Source organism: Primulina tabacum, chromosome 2 (genome assembly GCF_025594145.1).
Source record: "Primulina tabacum isolate GXHZ01 chromosome 2, ASM2559414v2, whole genome shotgun sequence".
Taxonomy (NCBI): Eukaryota; Viridiplantae; Streptophyta; class Magnoliopsida; order Lamiales; family Gesneriaceae; genus Primulina; species Primulina tabacum.
In genome coordinates this window covers 1,224,475-1,248,801 of record NC_134551.1, presented here as the reverse complement: position 1 = coordinate 1,248,801, position 24,327 = coordinate 1,224,475, and the positions used below count along the sequence as shown (strand labels likewise).

Genomic DNA, 24,327 nt, shown 5'->3' with positions numbered 1-24,327 from the left:
ATCAGAAAATACTTTATAAAAAATGTATCCACAATTGAAATTTGGAATTTTAAAAAACAAAACAAAAATACAATGTATGCAATATATTATGTTGAGTGCAATAATTGCGTCTGTTGAGTTATACAATCGAAACGTGGTGTTTGAACTGTTATACGGCTTAAAAGATTTGCAACTTTACTAAAAACTATATCTGATGGTAACGGTGCAACTCAAATTTTTTAAAGTGCACAGCAGCTCAAGCACCCCGGTTCGATCGATTTTATTGCACTCAACATTCTCACTATCAATAATCGCACTCCTTGCAGTCAATGAAAATCAAACTTGTGATTTTGTCTCATATACAATTTTAAGATTGAATGTTTGTCATTTTATCAAAAACTATAGTCGGTGGTAACGATGCAACTGAAATATTTTAAACAGCACAGCAACTCAAACAATACGGTTCAATCGTTCTTCCAGCATATAGATTATTATACCCAACAATAACTTTTATTAAACAAGAAAACGTTCGGTACTACGTATTATATATAATTCTAGGGCCAAAAGAAGTGTCGGTGAAGCACGAAGTTTCGTTGTAATATAATTCCCTAATACGGCCTTTGGAGTCAGCAACCGGTTTATCTGCATTATTTGTAGCCCCTACCACCGCCCCTCGCACGGTGGAGCAACCACATTTTTCAATTGGTGCAAGTACAATAATATATGATGGGGGCTCCCTCGGGTGTCGGTAAACAACACTGAATAAATCAAATATTTCTTTTCATGCATCGTGTAATTTTAAAATAGTAACAAAATATTATAGACAGAAGAATATATTTTTTTCCAATTAGAAAATTGCTTCAGAAAAAAAGAATGGGAAATTGGTTTGGTAAATTGGTCTAGATTGAATTTTGATAATCATTGGTCAAAATCAGATTTTATTTTTAGTTTTTTTTATCATTGTAATGTAGATATCGGATATTACTGATATATTTTATTCATATTAACATTTTAGTGAAATTAATTAAAAATGAAAAGAGAAGCCAAATCAATATTTAAAAAACTAATTTAACTATTTAAATTATTAAAAATCCAATCACGATGAAAATTATTATTTTTAAATTACCCTTTAATTTTTTTTTTATGTTTAGTCGATCAAACCTTGGTAGGGGCCCCTCTTTGGATACAGCGGGGGAAGCAAGATTTTCCCATAAAGAAGAAGCTTAAATATAATTTAAAAACTATAAATTTTTAGATATAAAAGACTAACATAATCTATATTTCAGTTTTTGTTAACCATAATTCACTTTATATTTTGTTTAACAAAATTTCAAGGAGTAGGTCTCTTGTGAGACGGTCTCACGAATCTTTATCTGTGAGACGAGTTAACCCAATCGATATTCACAGTAAAAAGTAATATTTTTAGCATAAAAAGTAATAATTTTTCGTAAATGATCTAAATAAGATATCTGTCTCGGAAAATAAAACATGTGACACTCTCACACAAGTTTTTGCCATTTTTAAGTGTAAGTAATATTTCTCGTAATAAAATTATAGTTTTGTTAATCATGCTTCACTTTATATCTTTATATATATATATATATATATATATATAAAATAAGTATCTTGTGAGATAGTCTCACTGATCTTTATCTATGATACGTGTTAATCATGTCCATATTTATAATAATAAGTGATAATTTTGACATAAAAATAATATTTTTTCATGGACGACCCAAATAAGATATATGTATAACAAAATTGACTAATAAGATCGTGTTACAAAATTGACTCGTGTTAATTAATTACAACCCTTTACATTTCCTTTTTCGGATTTGCAATTATATGGGCAGAATCAAATAACAAAAAATTAAATATTTATTTATTTTCTACATTGAATCATGTTATCGAATTTATTGGATAAGATGATCATGATTCACATGCATAATAGTCGTTATTTTTCAAATACATCATATGTGCGTCGTTTGTTAATGTATGTATATATATATATATATATATATATTAATTATCTTAAAGGTAGGTACTAAATATATAGTAACAAACAGTCCGTGTACGTTTCTAACATCGATACATGCAATCAATATATCGCAGCGATTTTTAAAAAAGAGATCCTTTACACAAACGTAGAGTTGTCGGGGGGTCAAGAGTCACCACAAATGTGTAATATTAATTTCCAACCCCCTCATTTCACCCTTGATATAATACATTAATCAATATTGTATTAAATATATTTATATGTATGTATGTATTGAATTTTATGCGATCCATCCTATACGTACACTAATTTATTTATTGAAATAAATCATGGTATATTTAGCATATATTATATTATCTGTTGTTCTCGATTTTTTACCTAGGTATCGAAGGAATTTTTAAGGTACGAGCGCTAAAATAGTTGGTTTTTTTTTTTTTTGGTTGTTTTTTTAATCATGCTATTGTCTTCGAAAAACTATTGGGAAAAGCAGCGATTTAAGCAAGAAGGGAATTCCATAGCATAATTCATGTGCACTTTAAACTTACAAACTCACTCCTTCACAAGAACAACATTCTCTACCATTTATACGAAAGGGAATAATATCGATATTGGAGAAAACTCATAAATCATAGAATTCAACATACTAAATTATTAAGAATTCGACTGAAAAAATTTAAGCAGAAATGTACCTGAAGTTTTAATTCTGACTTCTTTATAACGTGTCTTGATTTTCAGATCTATACGCTCTTTTCTTGAGTGAATCCATTAATTTTTTCTTCTAAACTATTTTCTTAATGAGAAGAAAATAGGGAACGTGATAGAACGTGATCTGGGAACCATGAACCATATAGATAGATAATGTTTATCAATATATTTTGATATTTATGTTTTAACCTATCATAAAAATAGAAATTACACTTATGCTTCTGCACATTAAGACCCACAACCTATTAGTTAGGTTAAAGCTTAACAACCAAAAACCTTAATTGATCATTTTATTTTGTGTTTAACTTAAGAGACAACACACAACGCATAATTATTCACATATAAACTCATATAAATAAAATTGATCAAACAATCAAGTCTTGATTTTTTTATAAATGTGCATTGAAATCCAATTCTAAGTTTTAAATGTTTTTAAACCGTGACGAGTTTACAACAGCCTGCTAAACTAGTACTATCCTTGCAACCACTCCCGATTGAAGCTTGACGGTTTATATCTTCTCCCCTTTTTTGGTTTAAATTTTCCAGCTAACATGGATGGACGGGACTTTCACATATTTGATATGAATACAAGAATTATAATAAATACTAGTAAAAGATGCACATGCAACATGTGCTATTATTATTTTTAATTTGATTAAATCATACTAAATAATTAACACGAAGTTATTTTCGATTTAGAAAAGTTTTTCGATTTAAAAGGTAAGTTTTGTTTTGATTTTTTTATATTTAAAATATGGAGTGACTTGAAAAGGTTTTTAGTAAAATAAGAAAGGTAATTATGAAATTAAGTATTTTGGTGTCCTCAAAAATAGTTATTCTAAAACCTTCATACTTAACATAACAATATAGATTTATTATGGTAAAATTATAATTTGTAAACTAATTGTAATAAAATTGGGAAACCATCCGCCATTAATAAGAGTGAGCACTCGCAATCATTGAGATAAATTATTAAATGGCCATTAAGAGTGGGACTTTATACATAGCTGGGCAATTCCGTGCTATGTGCATTCACAGCAATTAGAGAAATGTACCTTGTATAATCTCATCAACCAGATATCACCTTTATTCTTATTAATCAAATTTAATATTTTTTTTTAAGAATTATATATTTTTTACTAATATATGAGTTATCTACCTTGGCCCTATGGTTGTTAAGGTTGATGTTCTGAGACTTGTTGGTTTCAGGTTTGAATCTCGTTGATGGCGGGTAGTTTTCTTAATTAATTTAGGTAGATTTAGTTGTTTTTTTGTATTTTTTTGTTCGAGATAAGCAAGTTTCAAATCCACACTCAAGTCTCGTCAGCAATATGAACAATTACATTATATCTTTGTAGTATGAAATATTATGATATTTGTGCTCTAAAAAAAATGAACGAATTAATTAATCCGTATTTTTGTTTTTATTTTTCAATTTAATACTTTCCATGCTGGTACGATACGATAGATTGGGCATGGTAGGTCACGTTGACAGAGATTCCACACGTACGTATGTGAGACGCAAAATTTTAATGAATCGAGCACAAGAAATAAATTTTATCCGTACAATGAAGAAATAAAAATCAACGTAGTAATCAATCTAATTAATTGGGACTTAAAATTAATTATTTCCGTTCAAAATATATTGGCGAAAACAATTTTTACCTTTTTATCTCGACAATGTTCGTAAAGTTTGGAAATTATTATTTGGAGATTAGATTCCAAAATATCCCTAAAAGAGTTTGTGTTTTGTCTGTATGATACATCAAATCAAAAAACAAGGAAATTTCTCTAGAATTAAAAAAAATTGAAAAAATTATTGGAAGCCTTTTTTCAAAATTTATTAATTGTGTCCATCACCGTCTTCCAATTCTAACATTTTTTTTAAAAAAAAAAATCGAATTGTATAAAAAAAATATTAGTTAAAAGATTACTTCATTCATGCGATTTTCATTTTATTCCCTCTTGATTTAATTTTATGATACTTTTTTATTTTCGTTATGTGAATATATATATATATATATATATATATAGTAGGTCTCTTGTGAAACAGTCTCACGAATTTTATCTGTGAGACGGGTCAACGATACCGATATTCACAATAAAAAGTAATATTCTTAACATAAAAACTAATACTTTTTTCATGTATGACCTAATAAGTGATCCGTCTTTTTATGTTAAGAGTATTACTTTTTATTGCGAATATCGGTAAGCTTTATCCGTCTCACAGATAAAGATTCGTGAGACCGTCTCACAAGAAACCTACTATATACACACACACACAAAACTTTCGTGTATCATTCTTTCAATATTGTGAAACGATATTCTATTTGGGTCACCCATAAAATTTTATTACTTTTATATCACAAATATTATTTTTATTATAAATATGAACAAAATTGACTATCTCATTAATAAATATCAATGAAATCGTTTTACAAAATTCTTACTTATATATATATGTGTGTGTGTATGTATGTACCTCTATGCGTGTTGTCTAGATTCATTTATTTCATGGGCACACGGGATTTAGTATAGAGATATTTGGTATCCAAAAAGCTGGCAATATCAAGATCACAGCTATGTATACGTACAAATAAATATATTGATATGACGTGGGATGTCGTGCATGATTTGTTTATTCGTGAAATAATTATATATATTCTAAAAATAAGAAATATTCTTTGAAAATAAGTGGTCATTAAGTAAATGTAATAATGTATATTACTGTTTCTATTTGATTAATGCAATATATTTGAATTTAAGATATTTAGAGTGATTAATTTCATTTAAATTTATAAAAGTATTCTATTTTTATTTAATAAAAATTATTAATAAAAAATAAATTTGAATATAATTATCACTATCATATTCACTTTTAATAAAATATTTCTTTAATTGTTATCCAATTTTTTCTGTTTAAAATAATTATATCATTCCTAATATAAAAATTTATTTTAAAAAAACATTAAACTAAAAATAAAAAATTTAACACAAAATATCACATATATATGTATACAAGACGCATGGGAACTCGCAGGTATTTTTGAAAATTCAGATACGGTGCGGCATGTAGTCCATGGGGGACAGGATCTTATCATAATATATTGTCCTAAACAAGTACTATATCATCTAGTCGACAACACGAAAGCACAAAATTATTTAAATGAGTAGTAAATGATATGACACGATCAATATCATTGAAATTTTTTAGAGATATTGCATTTTATTGGAAAATTAATTTTATATATGAGAGTAATTTAATTGTTTTTTTCACGTTATTTAATAAGAATAAAATAGTTTTTTTTATAAATAACTTATAACCCTTGATATTTAAAACTTAGTTTTCATTGTATATTATTTTACGAAGTCATGAATATCAAAATTCTAGTTAGTTTATTCTTGTCCGTCTCTTTTCTCTTTTGTACCGTGTAATGTGACACGTTGTAAGAAAAAACTTAATTCCATTGGAGAAAGTTTAATATTATATATACACAGTGGCGGAGCCAGGAATATGACTCTACTTGAACTAAAATTTTTAATTCTATAATATTTTAATAATTTAAAATCGATCTACCCGGGTTAATATCAAATTAATCCAAATTTTACATATAATTTTTTTTAAAAAAATTGAGTCATCCGGACTTTGTCATATAACGTGGCTCCGTCACTGTATATACACGACTAGAGTCATATATGATTATGAAAACATTTTTAAAAGAAGACTAGAGTCATATATGATTATGAAAACATTTTTAAAAGAAAAAAGATGTGGAGAACTAAATGTAAACATGTGAAGTCACTTAAAAACATCAACCACAGTACTTGCCTCTAAAATAAGTATGTAATTGAAGTTTATTTAATTAATTACTATTTGGCAGTTGATTAGTGGGAGAGAGTTGCACGTGTGCACGATCTGGAAACAAGGCGAAACGGGTGAGAAAGGGTGCATAAATATGTTGTCTGATGCCACAAAATTTAATATCTTCTTTGGCATTGGTTTGCGGCGTGTGACCAATTAACACATAGTTTAGTATTTTTTTTAACTCTATTTTCCCACTATGATTTATTTATATACGTATCCAAGAACATGTTGAGAAGGCCCTCACAAGCCCGAATAAAAGAGGAGTGTTTGGTGTTAAGTTGGTGATAGCATAGCACCGTAAAAAAAAATTATCTTTGTTAGTGTCAGGTCTGTGACAGCTTACCAACTATTATGTTACACCTCTTCACATGGATTTCAAACATATTAATGTGGAACATTAGGTAGTCCCCCGCTTTAAGGGATGAGTTTCACCTATGCTCAAGTGTAGTGTCAAATGAGCTTCGCGCGTTGCAGTGTCGCTCGGTTGCGATGGTAAATAGACAAGAGTTCTCGCACATTACTGAACGAAGACGTACGAGCAAAGAAGCTAATTTAGACCAGGATTAGGAAGATTAGATTGTCCTCTTGGAATGTATGAACATTAACAGACAAATAAACATAACTTGTTTTCAAGAGACAAATTGGGAGGAAAACAAGGCTAAAGAATTAGGAGAATGTTTCAGACTTTTCTATTCAAGAACAGATAAAACTAAAAATTGAGGGGGGATAGTGCTGGATAGAGCTTTTAGGAATGTAGTTGCGGTTATGAGATTTGGAGATAGGATTGAGAGTATAATTTTAGCCTTAGAACTGAATATCGTTCATATCATTAGTGCGTATGTACCACAAGTGGGATTAAATTATGAGACTAAGAAAGATTTTTGGGACTCTCTAAGAGATATAGTTAGCAGAATCCCCGTGAAGAAAAGATATTCTTAGGCAAATATTTAAATGGCAATGTAGATAAGGATATAGTTGGGTATGAGATGGTCTATAGAGGTCAAGGCTTTATGGTTCAAAATAACACATGAGTTTCTATTCTAGATCTTGCCTTAGCTAGTGATACTGGGATAATAAACACTTTCTATAAGAAGCTGGAGATTATGGATGAGAAGTCTCATAGTGTGAAGTTTTTCGTTATTTAAGATCTATTTTATAAAATATTGATGACATTATATATGATATAAACCATATGATTATAACGGAGTTGATGAAATGGTGAATGATATTGAGAGACTTATGTGATAGAAGATGCGTGTGAGATCGAAAAGAAAATGTTACATGACTAATGTTCGACCAGCTATGATTTATGACTCGAAGTACTGGACAACTACAGGACTACATATGCATGAGATGACCGTAGAGATGCGTTTATTAAGATGGATGTGTGGCAAAATTCGCATTGCCATAATTATGAATGAATAATTATAAGCTATTTAGATGTAGCCAAGTACAGAGAATAAGATTCAGGAGAGATTTCTAACATGATTTGATAAAATTAAAAGGAGACCAAACATGATCCCAAATCAGACAAATCTTAGATGGATAGGTTAATAGAAGAAGTAGAACGATGGATAAGTCATTAAAATTTTGGATAAAAGTGATTAAAAATGATATCTTATTTAAAATATTACATGTGAAAAAATAGTTTAATTTAGAAAATTAGTATCCATATAACATCCAATAATAGTCCAGAAAGTGTGAATCTGGCTCAGTTTTGTACCTGGATGGGGTTGGTCAACTCTTTATTTCTTGAGCAACAAAAGAACAATTGGCCATCCCTCACACTCACGTTTGTTCCATTTTAGATCTAGTTTTGAGATGTCTTATTTATGGAACTCACAATAAATGTTTAGTAGATACAATAGTCTCTAGAAATTTACCAGAGCTTCGTATTTCCTCGAGAATTTGAGTCTCAGTTGTGGAAGACAGTCGGCGACATTTCAATGGTCTGAATCCCCAATGTCCGAGACGCTGACCATTCACTTATTGGAGTATCATACGCAAAAGTCCATCTTGTTGGACATCTACTGCCAGACGTAGCCGTTCATTTACTTTTTTTTAAAATTTAAATTAAAAAAAATAGATTAATAGAATTTGTAATTAGCTAATTTATGGTGTAATTTAATTAAATCCAGATTCCTTATAGTTATTTTATCCCTCTCTCCTTCGTATTAAATGCTTGTGCATCGATTGGTCGTTATATTAATGTATTCTCTGTCCAATATAAGTGATTTTGTTTACTTTTCTTAGGGTAAATAAATATAGCATGGTTTCGTAATGAATTCGATCCAAATAAAAAACGGAAAATATCACCATACTGGGTCGGTTGTTCACGAATTTATGGTTCGACGACAAAAATGTGTCGATTATTTATTTAAGCTTTTAGTATGCGTCAGGATAACGTCTTCTGTTAAATTAACAGCAAAAATTTGTGTGAGACGGTCTCACATGTCGTATTTTGTGAGACAGATCTCTTATTTGGGTCACTCCGTGAAAAATATTACTTTTTTATGCTAAGAGTATTATTTTTTATTGTGAATATCTGTAGGGTAGACCCGTCTCACAGATAAAGATTCGTGAGACCGTATCACGAGAGACATACTCTAAATTAATTATTCGATATAACCAAATGTCGCCGCATAAATCTTTGTTCATCTTAAATAGATTAAAAAGCGCATACACAAAAGTCTGGAAATCATTAAAAAAATCCACAAAATGTTTGTCTCGTCACATTATTGGAGGATTAAAATTTATTTATTTTTAAAAATATTTTTCTAATTTTTTTTATATACATACAAAAAGTGGTAGGGGACACAAATGTTTCAAGCCACGCACGTTATGCACTCCACCGCGTGCATTGCATCTCGTTACTAAATTGAAACCTGCACGTTACTTTTTATATTACTATATTTCGTTTATATATATAAAAAAAATCGCATGCAATTTTGATAAGAAAAATAAGAAATTTATCTTTCTAAATTAAAATAATTTATCGTTTCAATAAAATATTTTTCCACAAAAAATTATATGATTTATTTCTACTTGTGATGCGAGCCTTACGCCTGGCGATATTTCGCCTCAAAATGAGCATAGGCAGGGTTAATTTGATCCTGTGAAATAGAGTAGATTTCTTTTGAGATGGTCTCAATGAATCTTTATTTGTGAGATAGATCAATCCTACCGATATTCACAATAAAAAGTATTACTCTTAGCATAAAAATTAATACTTTTTCATGAATGACCTAAATAAGATATATGTCTTACAAAGCTTACTCTTAGTTTAAATTAGCTTTATTAATTGTATTTCAACACGATTTTTTTCCAATAGATCAAACATAAAAATGTATATATAACTTAATTTCTATGATTTTGAGTTATTAATGAGTAATTACATACTTTGTATTAATTTTTTTAATTAATATTTAAGTTCACTAAAAACAAACAAGAATACAAAAAATTTTATGCTTACATGTTACGTACACACGCATTTATTAAGCTACTTTAAATGTTTTCTTTTTAAAATCATATGTTAGTGGTTAGGGCAATTTATATTAGTACATTCAAGATTCCTAAATTGTTTATTATTATAGCAATGGCAAAAGGTTTACGCAAAGTAATTAATTATCATAATCAAAATTATCAATGTAGAAAAGGCATCTCAATTTAGTGTTTTTTATGGTAGGAATGGAACATATTATTGAAAAAAAAACTTGGGTCTTAATCAAGCTAACACCTTTTTATTTCCATATTATTAAATTATGAATAGGTCTCTTGTGAGACGATCTCACGAATCTTTATACGTGAGATGAGTCAACCCTACCGATATTCATAATAAAAAGTAATACTCTTAGCATAAAAAGTAATACGTTTTATGGATGACCCAAATAAGAAATCCGTCTCACAAAATACGACCTGTGAGATCGTTTCACACAAATTTTTGTCTTACACTATAATCCACGTGATATTTTAAGTTATGGCGTAATATATATATATATATATATATATATATATATATATATATATATATATATATATAAAGCAAAATTGGTGGTGATCTCAAGATGTCTTTTTACTCGTCTGTGGGTTTGCTAGTCAAGATTACAAAAGATTATGAGTAAATCTCTAGACAATTTAACCAAAATTTTGAAATATTCCGAGTGTCAATTTTGATCGATTCAATTTTTCTATCGTAGGAATAAACAAAGAAAGCTTTTTGTAGCAGAAGAAACCCACCAAAAGAAAAGGCTTCTACCTATATTATTTTTTAAAAACAAAAAATAATATTATAATTAGGATAGAGGGTTTGTGGCTAACCAAAAATTATAATTTAATATAATGGAACAAATAAAAAATTTAAAATAGTCCAAACCCCATTTTTCGTCGGTCTAGTAGCAGCATCAATTGTTAGCTCCACGAAAACTCTTCCCAATAATTTTACCAATTTATAATTAATGAGAATCAAACTCTAATATAATTCACAAGATCAAACAAAATTATAGTTAATAATAATGATATAACTTAAATATTTTAAATATGACAAAAACTTGTGTCATACGGTCTCACATGTCGTATTTTTGAGACATGTCTCTTATTTGGGTCATCAATGAAAAAGTATTACTTTTTATACTAAAAGTATTATTTTTTATTGTGAATATCGGTAGGGTTGACCCGTATCACAGATAAAGATTCGTGAGACCGTCTCAGAGACCTGTACGGCTCGCACATTGAGAAATGAAATGGTTTACTTGGAAGCAATTGAAGTTTTGCTATGATTGAATCTTTGCTTTATTTAAAATTTACTTTGACATGATCACTGTAAGCACTTTTAGCTTTCACTTTTAACAAGGCTTAAGTAATGATGATTCATAAGTGATTAGAGAAAATTGGTTTTCGCCTTTCGGTAAGAGACATCCAAAATGCTACAAAAAGAAAGGACAAAGAACCATATTTATTAACATTTTGTAATTAAAACTTGTATGTTGATGATAACTAATTATTGTGGGATTGAATGAATTTTTTTCATACTTCACATGTCTCATACATTCACACTTGTTTGTATATGTATATATATTAAAAAAAAATAGTGAAAAAGCAAGTTTTACACATAAAATTCTCATTTTATTCTTGTTTAATGTGCGATTTAATATAATATAAAAACTTATATGTAAATAATAATATCGAGACTTAATTCAAAATAACAAGGCTAGATATAGAAATGAACGTAATAAACATTTTTGCGCAACAAATATAGTTATAAGAGAAGTACAAGCGAACATGATACATGAATATAATTATTAGGCAAAAATTTGTGTGAGACGGTCGTCTCACGGATAGTTTTTGTTAGATGAATATTTTATTTGGGTCATTCATAAAAAAATATTACTTTTTATGTTAAGAATATTACTTTTTATTGTGAATATCGATAGGATTAATCCGTCTCACATATTAATATTCGTGAGATCATTTTATAAGACACATGCTCTAATTATTATGATTTGTTAATTTAATTTAATTTCGAATGGCCCCCAAGGCACAGTGAGGGATTGATGGATTAGGGGAAGTCACAATCTTGTCGGGTTCAGGCGAGTTTTAAAATTCAGAGAGCAGAAGGTTTTTTGTTTTTTTTTTTAATTATATGTCAACTGATTTGACCTCATAACGATAAAATTAAAACTACACACTTTACTGTTGGTAAACAATATCTATTGTCGAAAATGATTTTTTCATTTTAAATTTATGTTGATCAAAATGACATTTATCTAAATTGATTGATCAAACAATTCGACGATATCTATTCATATACATCAAACCTTAAATTAAAAGTTCTCAAATAAAATATCAGTTTTACATAAAGTTCATCTGAGACATCGATCAAGTTTGAGTATTTTGGTTAACATTGCTAATTGAACGTAGATCCAGAAAAGATTTAGATATATTTATGACATTTCTTCCACGTTTATTTACAATAACATTCATTTGTTAAAACGGTCATGATTTCTACATACGATATTATGTACTTTGTCATTTTTTAAAATTAATGTTAAAGCAGTAGACCATGTCGATTCAATACCCATATACAACGACCGATAGCGCATTTGTTATGTAGATGAAAACAAAAACTTGTGTGAGACGGTCTCACGGATCGTATTTTGTGAGACGGATCTCTTATTTGGGTCATTCATGAAAAATATTACTTTTTATGCTAAGAGTAATACATTTTATTGTGAATATCAGTAGAGTTGATCCGTCTAACAGATAAAAATTCGTGAGACCGTCTCACAAAAAATCTACTCATAGATGAAATCATTAATCCTCATAGTCCTTCCCTAAATCCAGCATGCACAATATGCCCATTTTGTCAATCAATCAAGGGAATAACAAGTAAATTTAGCTGTGAGATAAATTGTTTTTGTAACATTAGCGTATAGTAAATTAAATTAAATTGAATATCCTACCTAATTATTTGTTAATCAATGTCCTAAAAATATTGTATTGTAAGGACACTACCAATTAACAACCTATATGGGTCTCTATATTTAATACTAGGAACAATCAGTGGTCCTGTCAATTTTTTTTTAAAAAAGGTACAACACATAATGCAACAATCTGTACTTACCCCTACACTATCTACATCGTGATTAAAAACAACTTACCAAATAGAGTAAAATAAATTTCATCGATAGAGCAAGGATCTACAAATTTAGAAGGGAAGGATTAAAAAGTATTTTAGATATATAAGAAAAAAAAGTCATCGGTTGAAAATTAATATATGTTTCATACATTTGGATCGTTTTTACAAAGACGTTATCGACTAGTAATGCATGACGCGTCCAATATCATGACGCTGCTATGATTCTTTGCGAGATGCATATGTAGTATAAGATCAAGTCAGTGATATCTGAACTAGATGTTATATGAAATTCGAAGATTAATCAATTGTACGTGATATGAACGCTTATCTGGTCGATCTTAAATATTGTATATTATATTCTCTCTGTATATAAAAATCATATTTATATGTATTAAGAGAAGTTATTAAATGTGTCTTCCAAAGCAAGAGCATAGTTGTGTGAAATTTTGCTTAGAAGGGAAGTAAAAAAATAAGAAAATTTTATTATAAGGTGTTTCCTAGCAAATTTTGTTAAAGAGAGTTGTGGGTACGTACATGAATTTTTTATTTTTAGATATAATTCCATTTCTTAGTTCATGCAAATAAATACACTTTTTTTTGGGACTGTTCCGTTGGGCATTAATTTATCACATTTATTTTTGGTCCAGTGCATTTATTTTGTTTGAGCAAAAATATCTTTTAGATCTATATATAAAATAATAAAATATGACTTAGATATCTAATGAGACGGTCTTACGAATCTCTATCTGTGAGACGTGTCAACTCTATCGATATTCACAATAAAAAGTAATAATCTTAACATATTTTTTTATTGATAAGTCAAATAAGAGATCCGTCTAAAAAAATATGATCCGTAAGATCGTCTTACATAAATTTTTGTCATATCTTTATTAACAACTTTACTTCGATTTCATGAATATATATATATATACACACTCATAACAACATTTCACGGCTCCCAACATGTCAATATTGACTATAGTGATACAAAACTATTTAGAGTTTTTAGAGCTCTTTGAAAAACTTGTTGGCAAACTGATAGATCTTTTCATTTTTGTAATTTCAGCACAAAGTTTAATTATTGATACAATTTCTATAGATATTATATATTTATTTGTTGTCCGAATGTACAATCTAGCGAGTAGACAATGTATAGAATGTGATGATTTTGAAGCGTATCTCGTATAGGTAATTGGGACAATAATGCAAATATAGAAAAGTCGATAAATAAATTAATGAGAGGTACGAATAATACAAATATATAACATAGTCAACTACGGACGGTAAGGACATAGTTAACTACAGTAGAACCTCTAACTCACATTTTACCTGATAACAAAAACAACACAACAAAGACAAATCAGCAAATCACGGCGCTAACGGCCATTGACCAGTGGACTAACGGCCGTCTCCTTGCACGGGCTCGGCGGCAGGCTACTCTTTCCTGACACCACTAGCCGCTGCACCAACCCGCCGATTCTCTGACCGTTTGTCTCCGGCAGCAGCCGTTTTCCGCCGAAAGGGAGCGCCTCCACCCCTCTCTCCGCCAGAACCGCCTCCCCGACGCCGTTGGCCTGTCATAAGAGAACCCGTTTCTCGTTTTAAATAGTACTTTTCGACTATGTTGTTGGGTAGTCGAGGGAGTGTATGTTTAGTAACGATTGAAGTACGTACCTGGATTCTGACGTAATCATTGGGATTCCAGCAAAAGGCGTGGCCGAGGATTTGATCGATGGTTTCGGAGACGCCGTCGAGGGCAATGCCGATGACTGCGCCGGTGGAGCAATCTCCACCGCGGGTGAGCTTCATTTTGGCGGGGCTGGTCAATGGTCCGTTGCCGATGGAGAGGACCAAGAGATCGTCGACGCCTGTCACTGATGGGAAGTCTCTCTTGTTGTGTAAAACGTGAGTCACCGCGGCGGCGGTGGGGTTGTTCATCACGAGCCCGCCATCCACGGCGAGGCAGGAGGTTTTTCCGTCGACGGAGTAGAGCTTGAACGGCTTGAAAAACGAGGGAGTGGCGGAGGTGGCGCGAATGACTTTCCACAGCTCGAAGTCAAAACTCGCCGACTCCGTGGCGTCTGCTCGAGAGAAAACGAACGGCGCCGCGCTGTTGAGGTCGAAACATGGAACAATCAGCGGCTTGCATGTGTCTTTCAAAGTCACAATCTTGCCATCATCTCTTCTGAATGCCTCTTTCAATACCTTGTCCATGCTCTTCCCAGAAAACCTCGTTCGACGGCGGAAAATGCCACCGCCAGCGGCTCTGAACAGCTCCGCCTCATTCTCCTCAACAAACTTAGCGGCGCCTCTGGCAGAGAAAAGAGGACGGCCAGCGCCATCGTTGGCGACCAGCATTGCGGCAACGAGAGCACCGATCCCAGTGCCAGCCACCATATCGAAAAAATCAGCGATTGCGGCAGTACAATCTCCGGTTCTCGCTCGGATCTGGTCCTCCAGATGGACCAACGCAGCACAGCAAACGATGGCGGTGGTTCCGCCGCCGTCAATGCTCAAAATCCTCGTCTTCTTCCCTTCACAGTGGTACAACCACTTCTGCTCAAGCTTAGAAAAAATCTCCAACGTCACCTTGCTCAACTCCATACGATCAATACACAGCTACACCGACAAATCCACAGAAACCCAACAAAATCACAGCTAAAAAGCAAATCGAAGCAGTATAGAATTTATCAACGATAATGTGGGTAAGTACGTGATGAACTTTCGAAGATTAGCACGATAAAGATCAGTAGATTACAGAGCGAACTATAGGTACAGCTAAAGCTACTGAGGATCTCTGGGGAACAAATCCGTGAAAAAGCGAAAGATCACGCTTTACTACTGAAGAACTTTAATGGCGTAAGAATCACTAATGAGTATTTCTTCCACAATACATATAAATACACACACAGCGAGTGTGTAAGTTCAAGAAATCGAAGACTGATGAGTGATGAAATGTTGAAGTATGGCTGAAGGAAAATTAAGTGCAGTGTCTCTATATATATTTATATATATATATAAACGATAGAATAAATATTTATTTATTAATCAATAAAAATATTTAATGGATTTTCTCATGTTTTAGTATTTAAGAATGGTGGGAGTGGAAGTACTCTAGCATTACGGTGTGGTGCGTTGTACTCAATATTTGCCTTCATAATTTTTTTCACTCTTTTTTGTTATTCAATTAATTATACGCGTTTTGACTGGTTTTTACAGCTTCCAAATTAACTACAGTAAATTTGCGAAACTGATAAATTTGAAATATTATATCGTTTGACATCTCTCGACAAGCTTAGAATATCTGATGATTAGAACAAAATATAGAGACATTATAGTATATAAATGTTTATATTGATATCCACGGAAAGTAAGACGAGATTCATTTTCATTTGTTGACTTGACACTCGGAGAGATTTTGTTATTTCACCTTCTCATGATTAACTTTCATCAACATTTTATGACGACAAGGAATGTTAAATTTAAATAAAACTGACAAATATAGACAAACATTTAATGATAAGAAGTGTAATTAGTCCGCATATAGAATCAGTGAGTAGATATTTAGTGTTTTTGCTGCTCGTGCGTGGAAATTTTATTTATTGTGGTTCAGTGTTAGAATAAAGCAAAACATTACAAAGGTATTAAATGAAGAACTATTGTGAATTTATAGAAATAAATATTAGGAGGATGTTGTATAAATTGTATTAATATATGTGGGTACGATATTCAATTCCCAATTGTTAACTTATGTAAACCATTTTTGCTCTCTTGCAAGATTTAATCTCTAGGATATAATTTAATCATTCTTTCTTATTGTAATTGTGATATTTGTGAAATATTTCTGAATCATTTGATTTAACAAAAGTTCAACTAAAGTTATTCTTTGAAATATATAATTAACTTTTCTATTATATGTTCATTTCTAATTTGATATGCTTTATTTTTTATTTTCATATTTTCTAATTTTTAGAATATAGTCTTTTCACTAAAAACAACTTCGGAACCAAATAATATAGCTTAACAAAATTCAGGGCTTGCGAAAGTGTAAGGCCCTGCAACCGCGGCCCAATTGAGAAATGTTCAAACTTCAGAAATATTTGTCCTTATACTGTTACGAGAAATGAAAAGTAAAAAATCTGATTTTATTACTCTTATATTTTTATCGCTAATAATGAAATAATAGATTAAATAACTTACTTATTTATATTTTAGTTACAAAAAATAGAATGAATTTCAAATGTTTTTATTATTGGGTAAATTTGAAATTCATCCAAATTAATATAAAATCTTATATAACATTTGAATTTCTCTCTCTTTGCCATCTTACATGGCAACAAATATCGGACATCTCAATTTATAAATGTTGATTAGAATAAAGATTAGGAAACCTCTTACATTGTAATAACATCAGGAATCCTCGAACCATTGACGCGTTCCGAATCTAAGTTTGTGACATTTTTATGGATGACCCAAATAAGAGATCCGTCTGACAAAATACGACCTGTGAAACCATTTCACACAAGTTTTTGTCATAAAAAAATACGTTTGAATATATTTGAATATTTCTCTTACATTGTAATAACATCACGAATCCTCGGAACCATTAACGCGGTCGTGCTCTATCGTTCCGAATCTAAGTTTGTGTTTATGAGATCAACATCTCATGGAAAAGAAGACCTCGCATGATAGAGAAGAGCTCGCAAATATAGCCCGAATGACTGCCTAGCTAGCTTTCTACAACGAATTTAGACTTGGAAACAATATCAATTTGTGTGTGAGGCATGCAGGCAAGTCATTCTTGGCTACTTAACTAAAGCTCTCATCTTTCATGTAAGGTTTCTCTTCCTTGTGCATATTATGGTACGAGGATATATGTTTTCGATTCGGCAAGTATTTATAGCCAAGTTACCTTAGCCAAAATATATACCTCATCCATAACTTATGCATGATAAGGTTGTAATTACGACCCTTGTAAGGAATATATTCGTTTGACCTCCTAGTGATCTTTTTGTGTGTGTATGTTTGTGTGTGTGTGTGTGTTTTTTTTTTTTGTAAATCAAGATCTTAGATTTCCTTCTACTCCACAAATTAATTTATTTTCGCTTCGATGTATATTTTGTTATTTTTTGAATTGTGTGTGTGAAATAAGAAAGGAAAATCCAATTTAGATTCGATCGTTCGAAGATTGTGATTGATATAATAAATCTGATATTGTGGAGATGGAATGTCAACTATTATATTTTAGATCTCAAGGAACAAAGCACGACTTGAAACTGACAGAGGTGAAAGGCAAAAATTCTCATTTTATTTTCGGATGAGAATAATTTTTCCATTTGAATCTCCAGAGGTTTAAACCTATTTCTCGAGTGATAAATCATACCAAAAGTCTACATCCTCTGCTGTGCACAACATCGGATCCATTCGGTCTAATAGCGTCAATCAAGCATTATAAATTTATAATATATCGCCCAGTTTGGTGAGTGTTATTACGGGTGGATTATTTAGTAGTATTATGTTTGCTCGCGTTTTTAAAGTTGCATTGACTACGTGTTAGACAAATTTGACTGTTTCTCCTGGAGAATACATCCATGCTTTAAAGCTGGATAACATTTATCATCCAACATTCAGAAAGTGAAATGACCAAAATAGCCCTGAATGTCAATTAAAAAATTGCAAGTGGGTTTGGTCCACTCCATTGTCCTTCTTTCTTCTTGTAGAAGCGACCACCGCACAGTACATCCGAAATTGAAAGTGCACAACCGTAGATCCTCATTTCTCCCAGGTAGATCTTGCTTTCTTGTACGGGTTCGAATCAGGGTTGTAGCTTTAATTTCTGAGCTCACCTGAAAAAAAATTATCAGAAAAACATGTTCATGCTTTATGTTAGATCTTCGGTTCAGAATAATACGGAAATATTTTCAAATAAAATATTAAAGAGTATTTTGGTCATTAATAAATTTGTCATGATCTTATCACTCTTATTGAATTCACACCACACATGATATTATATATCTTTCAAATTAAATATCTTATCCTATCAAACATTTATCAACCAAATTATCAATAATTCAGTTATCACATCCTACACACCAAGCGAACCCATATGTATATAAATAGTTCTTCTTTACAAAATTGGACACACATTTAGTAACTGTTTTGGTAGGTTTTGGTAACAATCCATAACACTTGGAAAAAAGATTAAATTTGGATGAAAAAATAAAAGGGAACAAAATACTTTGACATAAAATGCCTTTTACCTCATTAAGACTCCATTAAAAAATATTATGTTCTTGTGAGATGTTCTCACGTATCTTTATCCGTGAGAAATGTCAACTCTGTCTATTTTTACAAAACTAAATAATCTTTTGACATAAAAATTAATATTTTTTCATGGTTGACTCAACTAAGATATCCGTCTCATCAAATTTACTCACGAAACCGTCTCACAAAAGTTTTTGTGTAAAAATAATTAATTGAACCCACAAGAGAAAAAAATTACGTAGATTCTTAGATCCAAAAAGATTTGTTTAATTATAAATTAAATTTTATAAATCACAAAATTTTGCCAAATTTGTTCTCCTTTATCGAAATTTATGATCTCCTTCTTGGTTTCATATATGATCTGGGCCTTTTAATGAAGATTTTATTTTAATGAACTGAATTTTTTTTATTTAAATTTAATAGTCAAGAAAAATGAGTGTACAAGTCAAATAATTTAATTTAATTAATCGAGTATTATTTAAAATAAAAATACGGGATAAATTAATTTATATAATTTTAAGTTGAATACTTATGAGATAATAAAACTTAAACATTAATATGAACAACGATTATAAGTTAGAAACGTTATTGAGTGAAGTGGATAACTTGTTTCAATACTTCATTGAATTTAAAGGATATTTTTCAAATCTTTCCTTCGTGATTCAAATGAAAAAAAAATTATTCTCAAACAAAAAAAGAAAAAAAAAAGAAAAAAAAAAAAGAAATCGAGAATTTCTGACCTTTCACCTCCTCCTCTCATGTCAGTTTCAAGTTGTTCTTTGTTCCTTGAGATTTATAGTTGACATTCCATCTCCCCAAAACAAGTGGCTTGAAACGAAAATTCAGAAAACAATTCAATTTTTTTTATTTAAAAAAAAAACGTACTACTCGTATGTAAAATAGAGAATGTAATATGAATATGGAAAAGAAGATTTAAAATTTTGATATCTTTTTAAAGATTCCCTTTTCGAGTTCGAAAGAATATAAATATTCCTACACGGGTTGCAATCTTATCATGCATAAGTTATGGATGAGGTATTTTGGCCAAGGTAGGGTCAATATTGTGCTCTTAATTTTGCTATAAAAGGTAATCAAATGGGAAATATCTATATATCCTCGTACCAAGGAAGAGAGATGAGAGTTTCAGACGTTTTAAGTAGCCAAGAATGACTTTCCTGCATTCCTAGGAAACAAATCGAGATGGTTTCGATTTGAAAATTGTCGAACATACGCAGGTCATTCTAGCTATGTTGACGAGCTCTTCTATATCATGTTAGGTTTTTTCTTTAATTTATTTCCGTTCGATGTTATCCAGAATGCAAAAATAGATCCGAAACAATGGAGCACGACGGTATGACGATGATCGAAGTTGTATATGATATTTCTGATGATTAAGTCTTTCATTGAGGTAGGTTGGGTGGTCTTCTTGTCATCTATCCTCACTTCCTTCGTCTTCTTGATTTACTTCGATACTTAAACAGAGAACATATATGGAAATCAAGAGGAATTTAATCGATGAAGCGCTGCTTTGGGCCATAACGAATAGGCCCTTTCAGAGTATTGCTCTTCTTCTTGAGGCAAATTCTCTCTTAATTTTGTTACGTGCATTTCCATGTCTTTCTAAGCACGATTAAGAAACGAACTTTTAAGCAATAGGTGTTTTTACTTCGAGATCCGAGTTAGAATTGTAGATTTTCTGAATCAGCCAGCAACTAACCACCCAACAACCATAGTTTTTGTCCAAAACATTCACTTCCTAACATGAAGCACAATCCCACCGAGGGGATCATTAAAACAAATCCCACATGAGAAAAATCAACAATAGCCAAATTTTATTGCTACATATGATAGATTCACCACTGGATGGGCTTGGTACCACCGGCTCATCAGTAGAGGCCCGAGGAGGCTGAATTGGGCCTCCAACTGGAATTCCAACATGACCAATAGACTTGGGTACCCGGATATCGACTTTCTGTCCTGCCTGGCAGTGGCCCAGGAATCCGCAGAAGAAGAAGTAGTGGCCGGAGCTCCGTATGAAAAACGAGTCATTTCCGGTGGAGTAGGTGGCGATCGGAGCAGTAGCGTCGCACGAGTGGAAGTCCGAGCGGCTCACTTGCAGCACATTGTGATACTGTGGGTCGAATTTGAAAACTACACACAGATTTATGTTTTTAAATCGCATCACAAAGTGCATATGAATAAGATTAAACTTCTTGTAATCAAAACCACGGGCATATAACATATTGGACAATGGCGGATTGAAATTAGAACACATACATCAGAAGAAAGTGAGCATGCATGATTATAACTAATCCCAAGCTGGTTTTGTTTCAATAATGCGGGCATATGTGCAGGGACGGAGAACATTGTGGGCAAAGCTGGGCATAAGCCTAGCAGATATTTTTTATATTTTAGGCTTAGGTATGTATGTTTAAAGTCCAATTTATTTAGAGATATTTATTAAATGTGTAGAACCATTATCTCACAAAAACAAGAAAAGAATGGATTGAATTTTAAAGTCCAATTAATGTTTAAAGCCCAATTTAAATGAGTAAATTAAATATGTAGATTTAAAGTCCAATTCAAAAGGTTATCATGTGTTGTAAAATCATTATTGAAAAAAAAAGACCAGCCGACTACCGAAGAAGAATGGCGCACGCACGAGAAAGCTTCGGAAAAAAATTGAAAAAACAAAATTTCTTCTAGATCTGCATTTCAAATTTATTTATATCAATTATATAGTTATGATTTGTAAATATTATGTTAACATGATGATTGTTGTTTCAACTTTTGCAGTAGTTGGGCTTTTTCTATCGGGACGGCTCGGTTTTGGTGTCATCGAAAGACCTCCCGCTGCAGCTTTGTTGTATGAAGATTTTTGCTAAGTTGATATATAAATGGAGTTATATTAGAGCTTGATCTTGTTTTAATTAGTTTTACATTACATAATTTAAAATTTTGATATTTATCAAGAGTGAAGGTGTTGGAAATAACAGGTGTATGCATATTGTGTTAATCGTCATTCAATGTGCTAAAGTTGTGTTTAGATTGAATCATTTGAAAACGAGATCCCAAATCCATTTTGGTTGTATGGGTGCTTTGAGATGAGATTTCTAATTTATCCCCGCTCAATTTATGCTTTTGCATAAACATTACGCCTAATATTGGCATCATACGAAATCCAAGTTTCAAACCATTTCCTCAAATCAAATTCTTCTACCTATATTAAATCCTTCGTTTAAATGCAGCTTAAGAGTTGTTGCTTATTCTCCAATGTGAATGTTGCGGCTTTCTTGAAATTTTACCTCATATTATACATGCTTTATTTATCAATTGGCATCCCTTTTAATTTTTTCTTCGGCTTTGTGTCCGTAGGCTCTTTCAAATGGCAAACCTGCTACTGTTTTGGAGTTCTAAGCAGATTGGTGTGAGGTATGTAGAGAACTAACCCTAGAAGTATACAAAGTGGAACAACGGTACAAGTAAATGATCTTTATACTCTTAATCTGGCCTAATGCATGAATGTTTTAGCCCTCCTGTGGATATTTTATGGATGTAGGCATTTAACTATACTTGTGCTATGCTAAATTTGTCGCTCGCTATATCTGAACATGTTTTTAAGATTTCTAATATTTAGGGTTGAAAATGTGTAAACATTGAAACTAGAATCTATTTTTTATTTGTTCAAAGAAGAAAAATCTGTGAAGTTAAATCAACAGATCAAGAATTTACTCAGGTAGAGAAATCAACTTACGAAGAGTATCATTAACTTGGAACGTCTTGGAAGAAGCCCATTTGCCGTAATCAACATTGCCGGCGACAGACCATCCTGCAGATTCACCCACCCGGTACACAGTAGCGCCCATTGTGAATCCCGAGAAAGCCATGAAAATCAAGAGGAACCCTTCATTTTTCGCCAGGCCCATGACTGCACAGCGGCGAAATTCTGGGGAGACGAAGGAATCTGCGGGGGTTTACAGCTAGCTCGCGAGGTGAGTAAAAGCAGTTGAATGCAGAAAGAAGAAGAAGATCCTGTTATATAACTGAATTTGCAGGGGGTTGGTAGCTTTGTTTGGTGAAAAAAGCCAAAGAATGAACGTACTTAATCACAAATGTTTCGTGAATAGGGTTGGTAGCCATTTGAAATATTCCGGCGTTTCTTTGCATGTCTATTATTTGGGATAAAGGCCAAAATAAATATGCAATTAATCACGTATATTTTATGCATCCATGACTTCTAATTTATATATATATATATATATATATATACACGAATTTGTTACCCTGCACACCTGTATCATGAGCACCGCCTACGTGGCGGTGCATGATTGGTCAGTCTTTTTGTTGGAGGAGTCGATATACTAAAAAAATTGTTTTTATTAAAAAGTCTAATGTTTGCGAGTATTTGTAAATACTACCATTTTTTATTGCAAAAGATGTTTTAAAAAATGCTTTTTTAGAAGCTAGAATTTTTGGTTTTCGGAATTCTGCTTATACTTTTATTTAAAAAAAATACTTAATTCAAAGTCTACATTATTATAACTTTAACTCACGTTTTATGACATAATTTTCTTTAGGGGATTATTTAGATGGAAAATTTTTTTTAACTGGCTATTGTCTACTTTCTTTTTTGATTTTGGAGAATTCTCACATCCGCATTGATCAAATCATAATCTTCACCTCGATTCTCGTTTTTGTGAGTTCGTGCAATCCCTAAACCTTCAGGGATTCACATCCACCATCCGTTTTCATTTTCGTTTCACAAATATTAACGAGTTATTCAACTTATTATTATATTATTATTATTGATGATAATATTAATATCAGTATTAATACTAATAATAATATTATTGTTAATATTATCTCCGCCCCTATTATTATTAA

The 24,327-nt window shown here is 31.4% G+C and overlaps 1 protein-coding gene across 1 annotated transcript; it reads right to left on the bottom strand.

Moving 5' to 3' along the window:
* Positions 1–14,389: 14,389 nt before the first annotated feature.
* On the bottom strand, positions 14,390–16,165 carry LOC142523057 (putative inactive patatin-like protein 9). The gene is made up of 2 exons (XM_075626698.1): positions 14,854–16,165; positions 14,390–14,753 (listed from the first exon to the last, which is right to left on the bottom strand). The coding sequence occupies exons 1-2, from the start codon at positions 15,781–15,783 to the stop codon at positions 14,556–14,558; spliced, it is 1,128 nt and encodes a 375-aa protein (XP_075482813.1). The 5' UTR covers positions 15,784–16,165; the 3' UTR covers positions 14,390–14,555.
* Between the last annotated feature and the right edge of the window lie 8,162 nt (positions 16,166–24,327).